This window comes from Grammomys surdaster, unplaced genomic scaffold (genome assembly GCF_004785775.1).
Source record: "Grammomys surdaster isolate TR1022 unplaced genomic scaffold, NIH_TR_1.0 97, whole genome shotgun sequence".
NCBI classification, from domain to species: Eukaryota; Metazoa; Chordata; class Mammalia; order Rodentia; family Muridae; genus Grammomys; species Grammomys surdaster.
Window position 1 is genome coordinate 8,232,195 of NW_021604576.1, and position 9,875 is coordinate 8,242,069.

Here is a 9,875-nt window from a genome sequence, read left to right on the forward strand (position 1 = left end):
TGTCCATATTAAAACTAGGAAGTGTGCATTTGCATTCGTGTCTTATAGTATCAAACTATGAAAAAGTGTACACGAATAGCGAAAAGGCAAAGACATGATATTTAAATAGCGAATATATTTGATTTTAAACGAAATTTAAATTCAAGTTTATTCACACTAGGTGAAAACGCTGGTCTTTATCTATTTAACTCAAATAACCAGTTCTCCCTTTGATGATATGACTTTTACATTTTTCAATAAACTTGTCTTCAAAGTTTTTATCTATTTACATAAAATGCTTAAATGTAAATAACATATTGTACTAGAAATGAAATTTTTAAAGGGGCTATCCACCCAGCCTTGGTCCCTTTTGTAGGATCCTTGGTTTCCAAGTCAAAGGCGTTAACAAGTTGTCTGTCGCACGTTTTCCCCTAATTTGAATTAAACCACAGTTGCAGATGGCAGAAGCTCTCTTTTCATCTTTTATAAGAAGGTCGCCCAGCTCCTAGCGAGCTAGCCAAGAGCTCCTTCTGGAACTAAACACTTGGGCTGCGCCGGCTTTTGAATCCTCCCTGTGCTGCTCACACCTGGGTGGCCAAGGGTCACGTATGACCTCGACGGTGCGGGTGCCTCTGCCTCCTTCCCTTTGGGGAGGCGGCAGATGGCGAGGGCGCAGGGCGCTGGTGCGCAGCTCCCCTGCTGCAGCCAGGCGGGGTATGGACCAGGAACAAGCCAGGCTGCGACCCCTCGGCCTGCTGAGTGTCTCTGAGGTTTTTTCGAGCACATTTCCTCCTGGGGCTCCAGAACTGTGCTCCCAAAGGTGGTGAAATTCCCATTTCATGACCGAGTTCGGAAACTTTAGCTCTCTAAAGACTGCAGGTTAACGACCGCTAGCACACGGAGACCCCAGCCTGACGCCACCTAAGACCCAGGTGGCCGCAGCCTAGTCTCCAGCACACTTTGGGTCCACCACCAATAGCAGCCTTGGCTGTAAGGAATGGGCCAATGGGGGCTCTAGGAATAATGACAATGACCATCTCTTTCTGGCTCAGCTCAGACCGGCCACAGCGCTAACCATTCACTTGCACTGGGCTTAGAATAACTAAAGGCACTTTCCTCATCACTGCCAGACCTATGGCGCTTCTTGAAGTCTTGGCTCTCCTCTAGACTAAGAAAAGGAGGTGTGCCCTTACTCGCCTCTTCCCTGTGCTTCTGTTTAAGCTCAACCCTCACAGTCCAGCAAGCTTTTCAAAACTTAGTAACTGGAAACAAAAACAGCATAACAGCATTCTCTCCACGCCATGAACCTCTGGAACTGGCTCCTGGATTTACAACGGAAACCGAACAAGAGGTCTGAAGAAGTTTCTCTAAGTGTAGAAACTGAACTTGATGTGACTTCATGGGGGTGGGGGTGCTGAGAGAACAAAGCCGGTGTCCTGTACAAGCTGCCAATGCTTTTAAATCCCTGCATTAGCCCTCCTTCTTACAGTGGAGTCTTTTAAATGAAACTAGATTCTTACTAGAGTAGGCGCGAGAGCTTTCTGTGCACCAGGCATAATTTACCAGTATCACTTCATAATGTTCAAAACCACCCTATTGCTCATTTGACCCTATGCTACAAAAGAAGACACTGTAGCAACAGAAGGTCTGACCCAGAATGTGACAATTGTAACTATCAGAGACAAAACTAAAATCCAGGTGCTTCTGATTTATTTAAATTAGCAAAACTTTTCAACATCCAAAATCACTGAAGCCAAGCAATCTGAAGGCTTTCCTCGCTTCTAGAAGGCATGAATTGTCCTCTTTTTCTATTAAGATTGATACAGTGTTAAAATCTTGGAAATATTCAGTGCCCTTGCTCCAGAATGAGCTACTGGTCTCCAAGATAAAAGCTGTCGAGTAAACGTGGCACAAAGCAAAACCCTGTTTCAAAAACTTGAGAGAGAGAGAGAGAGAGAGAGAGAGAGAGAGAGAGAGAGAGAGAGCCTCATTTAGCTGATTGTGTTTTACTGATTTGACTATGACATAGAGATAAATAATGACGTTAATTATCTATGTAGCTAGAATTAGAGCATGAACAAATAGGGGAATTGTCTTAGTCAACCTATAGAGAATTACAAACAAGCTGCAATTAAGAGCTTTGTAAATCTGTGTTTAATTGTTTTAGTTTTAATGTTGCAATCTAGTCTAATAGGAAGAAACAGGTGGCTGTGGGTTTTTTTTATTAAATCACTTCAATTCTCCATGTATTTCATTTAACAAACAATTCTTATCTTGGTTGTTTATTGACTATTTCCCACAAAACAAGAATTACTACAATTAGAACTGAACTAGGAAAATAAGGTGCAGGAAATATAGCTAATAGAATATTCCCTGTGTTTCAAATCTGGAAGCCTGCCTCACTTTCCCTGAGGACTTACAAAATCTAATTTCAGAAGGAAAAAAAATCTTTTCAACCTTCTATCCAAGGATGAATCTGCTTTTAAATGACAATTGTTACAAAAGACAAGACTACAAAGTACACAAATATGATCAATAAACTGGTGGTGAAAAACTGAATTATGGAAACCTACGTTTAGAAAGAAAATGTTAAATCATGGGTATCTAGACCATCCTAAACCTGCTTTATACAGAGGAAAGAAATGCAAGTAGCCTATAATTCTGGCCCAGAATAGTTCTTCAACAAATGTATATTCACCATTATGTCCTCAAGAGTAGTCTCTGTCTCTGTGTGTGTGTGTTTGTGTGTCTGTATGTCTGTCTCCACACACCCCTTTATGTTTTCTCTTACACAAGAAAACAATGTCTAACCAGCAAACACTAAAAGCCTATATTTTCCAGCACACATCTTCACATCTTCTCATAGAAGGAATCTTTTTGAAGATCACCATTAATAGAAATCATTTGTTCTTGGTTGTGATATGCCAAAAGAAGAGAGAGAGAGAGAGAGAGAGAGAGAGAGAGAGAGAGAGAGAGAGAATGAGGGAGAGAGAGAGGCATTCCTGGCAACCATCTAGTGTTTCCAATCAGTGACAGCAGTGGAGACTTGCAAAGCAGTCAGGATTCAGGACTCAAAGGACATGATTAGATAAATATGGCCATCGGAATCGTATCCAGGGCTTCTACTGAGCTAACAAATTCTTTAAATCTAACTGAGAAAATTGCTGCACCCTGGGCCTTCAGTGTACCTGCCTTCAACTAAGAGCCTAAATCTCTACTTCCAATAGGAGAGGGGAAACATTCCTTGAATGTATATCTAACGCGCTTCTTAAACACAGCGAATACAGTCACTGCTAACAATGTTGTTATTCCGATTATTAGCCATACACTGTGATCAAAGGACATTTTTTTCTTCTGTAAAATGGGACAAAACTTGACAGCACTAAGTTGTTGGAAGTACAAATGAGGGGGCAATTAAGCACCTCCAATAAAATAGGTCCTCTTTTAGTATTTGTTGAATGAACGTTAAAGTGTATGACTCATAGTAAGTTTTGAGCAAATTTCCTCTCATATCTCCATGGTAAAACCTGTCAAAATGGTAAACAAGAAAATACTGATTCTCGTTTCCTGATCCTTTGTGACAAGGAAATATATGTAAAGGTGTGTGTGTGTGTGTGTGTGTCTTGTAAGCTTTTTCCGGAAGGTCCTTGAAGTGAACAGAAAAACACTTAGCATGATTAACAATGGTTTCAGAAACCAATGGGGTTTGCCTGTTCTCCATACAACCCTAACATTAATTCTTCGAATAATATAAATCTTCTGTGACTTATCTTGTTGTCAAGTCTCCTCAGAGGTTGTTTTCAAGTTAAACTATTTCTTTAAAGGGTCCTCTGAAGTAGCCAAGTAATAGAACTCTCATTCGTATCTTTATTATTCTTTAAGATTGCACAAAATGGAAGGAAGGGCAAAGTACTATATCCACTGTACATCATTCGTTATAAAGCAACATAAACATTTGAACTCTACCAAATAGGATATTTTTTTAATTTATATATTGCGTGCTCTTATATTCATGCATTATTTTACATTTATCATTATTCTGTCATAAATACTTGCAACTTGACCAATTTATACATCCACTACCACAGTATACTCAATGTGGCAAGGAGTGCTCTTTGACAGGAGAACAGATAAAAAATGGAAACAGGTGTGTGGGTGTCACATCTACTGTTTTGCTTGCTATGCAGTGAAATACTTAACATAAAATTCACGCGGAACATCTTTTCAAAAGGCACGATTTCCTCCACAGAAAAGAACGTTTTAAAAATGCGTGGCAGTAAAAAATCATCACCTTTGAGGGCACTGAGATACTTATATTGACGTGATCCTGAACCTCAAGACCAGAATGCTTTCAGAACGAGAGGCTATGCCAGAGTCTAGGGGCCTGAAGGATGGAGAGCCACAACCTATGGGTTGTTCATTGGTTGTGTTTCTTTAACCCATCGTTAAACTTTGCTCCACTTGAGAACTGGAGCAGCTCACTGTCCCTAATCCGACACCATCCCCAGAATTACAAGTCCTTCTTGTGACCACTTCACTCTACTCTGTCCACGTCCCTGCTCCTTCCCTGGAAGGCGCGTTAGGAGACGTGCTCGCCACGGCCCCCAGCCTCAGGGTCGCTCTGGTCGTCAGTGAAGCAGACATCCACATCACTGTCCTCGCTCTTGGGATCCCCAGGCTCCAGAGCATAGCCGGGCTCCGCGTCCGGGCCGTCGCCCGCCTTGGCGGTCAGGCTCTGGCCTGGGTGGCGGGACTTGACGTGACGCTCCAGGTCTCGGCGGCGCACCAGCACCTTGCCGCAGTACTCGCAGCGGTAGGGCGTATTGCCCTCCGCGTGGAGTCGGATGTGCTTGTTGAGATTGCTGGGGTCGCCGAAGGGCCGCAGGCACACTTTGCACTTGAGCGGCTTGTAGCCCGTGTGCGTCCGCATGTGGATCTTGAGCCCGTACTTGCGCGAGTACAGCTTGCCACAGTAGAGGCACAAGTGGCCCGTCTTGGCCTTGCCTGCCGCGCCCCCGCCCCCGCCGCCACTGCCGCCACCCCCGGGGCCTGCCGCTGCTACGACGGCTGGAGGCAGCGTCCCCGAGTCCAGGCGGGCGCGACCCTTCCCGGCTGCCATCTCCGACAGCTGCTGCGTGTGCATAGCGATCTCGCGATCGATACTGGCGAGGGAGCCCAGCTCAGCCGGGCCGATCGCCGCCGCTGCCGCTGCCGCCGCCGCGGGGCCGCTCAGATAGGAGATGGAGTCGGGGTATTTGAGCAGCCCGCCCAAGTGCAGCTTGAGAGGGTAATAGGCAGCCGGCGGGCCGTAGAGCAGGTCTCCGCTGTACACCGTGAAGGCCGGCATGACGGCGGGCAGCGGGCTGCACTCGCCGCCCGGGTACGCCTTGAGGCTGGCGGCGTCGAGGGGCGGCAGCGCGCAGCGCTCCACAGGGAGCCCAGGCGCGGGGAGAGCGGCGTAGCGGGCGGCCGGCAGCGAAGTGGCGGCTGCCGCGGCGGGCGGGGCCCGCTCCACGTGCTTGAAGGCCGACGCCTCTTCCGGGTGGCCGGCGAGCAGCGGGAAGGCCCGCAGGGCCCCAGGACACGGCAGGCCGGCCGGCGGCGGCGGTTCCCCGGCCAGCAGACACTTGGGGTGATGGTGGTGATGGTGGTGGTGAGCGTGGTGGTGATGGTGGTGGTGGCCCGCCGGGCTCTCCCCACAGCCCGGGCGCCCGCCGGCCCGGCCCCCGCCCAGCAGCCGGCCTAGCGCCAACCCGGGCCCCTTGCCGCCGCCCTCTTCCCGGTAGGGGTCGCTCTGCGCAGCGGCCCGGGCCAGGCCGGCCGGCTTGAAAGCGGAGCGCACGCCAGGGTAGAACGACAGGCCTCCGCTGCCGGCTGAGGAGCTGCCCACGATCCCCAGGAAGTGACTGTGCGTGCGGTCCGGCTGCTCCTTGCCCTTCTTGGGCGTACCCCACTTGCCCGGAGGCGGGGAGGAGGTGGCCAGGGGCGCCAGGGAAGCCTCCCGCTTGATGCTCTCCCGCGCCCCGCACGCCTGGGCGAGCTGAGCGGCCTGCGTTTGGGACCTCAAAGCGGCTGCCTGGACGGGCGCCGTCAAGTCTGGGGCAGTGGGTTTCGGAGGGAGGCCGAGGCCTTCGGCCACCGGGGAAGCTCCGGGCCGGGCCGCGTGCTCCTGAGGCAGGAAGGCGCGGCCCCCGCCACCGCTGAGCACGCAGTGGAAACGCAAGTGTGCCTTGAGGCTGTTAGGATAGCGAAATGTCCTCCAGCAGTACCAGCAGATGTAGCGCTCCTCCCCTGGGCAAGAAAGGAGAGAGAGTAACAAGTGAGACGAAGCAAGGGAGCCAGAAGGAAAGCGCCAGCACAGCAGGCACAGCCCAGGTTTGACCTGAGATACAACAGAAGCAAGGATGAAGGATGAAGGGCTTAGGGCCAAGAGATAAAGTTCAGTAACCCGATCAAGAACCCCACCCCCAAAGCGTGTAAACGGCCAGCCCTTGTCACCTTTATCCTCAAAGGTCTACTTAAAGAACAGAACAGGTGACCTGGACCTTCCCAGTGACGACTTACACCAAGCCCTCGTAGTAAATCTCCTTTGGAAGAGCCCTGCTCAGGAAGGCTAGCCGGGAAGAGCAGAGAGCAGCTGTTGCCTTAAATCAAGTGTTGAGGCTGTGCTGTGCCTGTGCCCATCTGTTGGCGTTTACAGAATAGGTGGCGTATGTCAAGGAGTTTGGATAAACTGAACAAAGGCCAATCTAATAGTCGTGAGCGCCTCATTACCAGGCGAGACAATATCCTGTATGTATGGGCCATATGTAATCATTCCTTTTCATATAACAATGTCTTTTGTGTCCTCTCTCCACCCTTTTACCCCCTCCCAGACTTAAACACTTGCTTGAGGTTTTCCTGGAGCGTGACCAAATGAATCCCCACATAAGGATGATGGTTTGCTAGTCTTCAAAATTATTTGCACCCTTATTTCCTATTTTAACTTTATCTGATTGGATTGGAGGGAAGAGAGCTACTACTTCCTGATGTTCTGTAATAAATGCTGATATTCTGAGGATGGTGTAGCGTTGACTTATCTGTTGTTCTACCTGGTGGTTAATTAACTCCTAGATAGTTGCACAGATGCAAGCTTAGAAAAGCACTTGAGCAAGATATATTTCATTTAATATATAAAAAATGAGAAAGGTCCTCAGCTTTTTAAAGTGCAGATTTCTCTACCACAAGTGCTGTGCATGTGTGCACTTGCAGCGTCAGTTCTGTGTGTCTCTTACATTATAACTGTTTTTGACTTGCTGGGATCTGTAAACACAACCCAGAGACAGGTACGTGAGATTGCTACTAATTGGGAGCTAGAAACTAAGTTCTACGCGCTAGTGTGCATACAGTGCATTTTCTTTTTAAAGTGATTGATTGGTAAAGCTAGAGAGGTCTGTGAGAAAAGTTGATTGGACCACGAGGAAATTCCAAAGTGCATTGTAGACCTCTTAAGATTTACTATAAACATTACATTCTCCCTCTCTAGGTGCACTCTGCTCACATTTCTAAACCATTGCTACAGAACCTGTCATGGTGACACATGCCTTTAATTCTAGCACTGGGGAAGTTAAGATAGATAGATCTTTGTGAGTCCAGAGTTCGGGGCCAGCTTGATCTATATAGTGAGTTCCAGACCAGCCAGGGCTACATAGCAAGACAAGTTTAAATGAGGGGAGGAGTTTATTCCACAAGAGGTTCAAAGGAGTTTATTCCACAAAGAGATCTGGGAGAAATGGGAGACAAGGATTTACCTATAACAATCTATCCCAGTTGTTTACTGAAGACTTGGACAAGACTGTCTCAATATTCCTGCTGCCTGTGTAAAGCAGGACTTTACGTAGAAAAGACGTTTTACTAAGATGTTTTGGAAAGAGAAGTGACCCCTTAGTTTTCTTTGGGTGCGTGAAATTCAGAGGCTCTTTTGCAGCAGTTCTTCAGAAGAGTTTTCAGTTTGTTCCAGAATGACTCAGCTAATGCAAAGCTAAGTAAGCTTTGTTCTTAAAAATGAAGGGACAGTAACTTAATCTTTCTATGAAACGGAAACTAACTTAAGTTAGTCAGTGTTGTTAAAAACAGATGATATTCCTAATTATTTCTTCCTCTTCTCAAAATGTAACAAAAATGTGTCCATACGTTCGTGTGTGTGTGTGTGTGTGTGTGTGTCTGTGTGTGTGTGTGTGTGTATGTATGTGTGTGTGTTATTCCACACATTACTTTTCCAACTTAACTTCATCAACAGGTTTTGAAGACCCTAAGATTCAACTCTTGCCAAGTGAGCCAAACACTCTTCATAAATGACTTTGCTCCTCCCCATTGTGTAACTTTAAAAATTTCAGACATGCCCAATCTAGAAATATGAGGTTCAAAATAGGCTATACCTTCCCTAACAGGAAAACGATAGTTTTTTTTTTAAATTATCATTTGGCTTATGGTATTTATAAAACCATTTGGATGAAATAGAGTACATGGTTAATCATGTTGCTTTTCTGTTTTACATCATTCCTACGTAAAAGTGTTCTGTGCTGGCACAATTTGTTGTGGAGTTTCAAGTCTGAGAGTTCCCCTATGAGGCCTCAGTACTTATTATTGGCAAGAGAACCTGATAATGTGGTTTAAGGAACAAAGTATATCAGTATAATTCTTATAACTATTGGACATACTGATCTATTTTAAAACCAAATAGAATTGTTTTGCAGAGGACAGTAACACTTTGAAGTAAAATGATTCATTGCTCTGAATAATGTGTTCCACTCATGAAGTATTTGCTAATTACCACACTTTTATCAATATATACCTGTTTCTAAATGGGTGTTGTGGCTCAGCAGTTCCGGAGGAGATTGTATTAAAATACTTTGGAACATTTTTTGGTTGTCTATAAATAAATAGCTTCTTTGGAGAAATTATGAACAAGCTCAAACACTTCTCAAGGGGTTGGGGATGAGGACCAGGGAACACCTTGTGAAGGATGAGAACGAAGTTTCAAGACCTTGAGTCTTTTAGCCCTTCCCAGCCTTCTCTTCTTCCCACAGGAAATGTCCTTCAGTGCTGTTTAGTGTGTGTGTGTGGGGGGGGGGGAGTTGAAAATGATTTCCCCTTTAGTTGCTGCACATTAATTTGCATGGACTGGCTCTTAGCTTGAAAGGAACCAAATAAATCTAAGAAGAAACTGGGAGACATCCCAGATTCTGTTTAAGTTGACTTAGTAGGGGAAATGAATAAAGTCCCTTTCAAGGAAGGACATTAGTACCTGCCAAGGGACCAGCTGTAAGCACCATAATGCTTCTAAATGCCATCAAATGCACTGCTCTCCTGAAAAACTTACAGAGAAAGAGCATCCTTGTGCCTTTTAAAACACATTCTATGTTTAAACTTTGGTCTCTAGAACTCAAGATGTAGTCATAGTAACATATTAAGTCTCCTTTATTGTTTCTTAACCAAGTAAATACTTGTCTTTCAAAATGAAATGGGAAAGGAAGAACTCGTGAAGTTCATAAGGAGTATTCCTCCAGTTGAGGATCAGATTATTATTAACTATCATTTGCTTATGGTTTTAGATTAGCAGTTCCCTCTCTCCCTTGTCAAGAGCATGGCTTCAGTTTCCACAGAGCTGAACAGAAAGACACTTCCGGTCTGGGGTCACCTTCCATAACCCAGGAGAAGAGCTGGACTTTACTCTAGCTCACCCTCGCTGTTGGGGAGACTTTCTCAGAGGCAGTACCTTTCTCATCATGAGTCGGAGTCGCAGTTGTAGGGATGTCAAACCACTGAGCCAAGGAGTTAGAATACCACACAGTCAGCTCTTCCCCTGGCTGGACGTCTCGCAATGCCCGATAGAAGATCTAGGGGGAGAGAGAGAG

The 9,875-nt window shown here is 46.1% G+C and overlaps 1 protein-coding gene across 1 annotated transcript in view; it reads right to left on the reverse strand.

The window, feature by feature from the left end:
* Positions 1 to 3,826: 3,826 nt before the first annotated feature.
* Positions 3,827 to 9,875, reverse strand: part of Prdm13 (PR/SET domain 13) — an 8,501-nt gene continuing 2,452 nt past the window's right edge. The window contains exons 3-4 of the mRNA XM_028779544.1: positions 9,737 to 9,857; positions 3,827 to 6,270 (exon numbers count right to left, since the gene is read on the reverse strand). Coding sequence (XP_028635377.1) covers positions 4,559 to 6,270; positions 9,737 to 9,857 — 1,833 coding nt within the window. The 3' untranslated portion in view covers positions 3,827 to 4,558. The remainder of the gene's footprint in view (positions 6,271 to 9,736; positions 9,858 to 9,875) is intronic.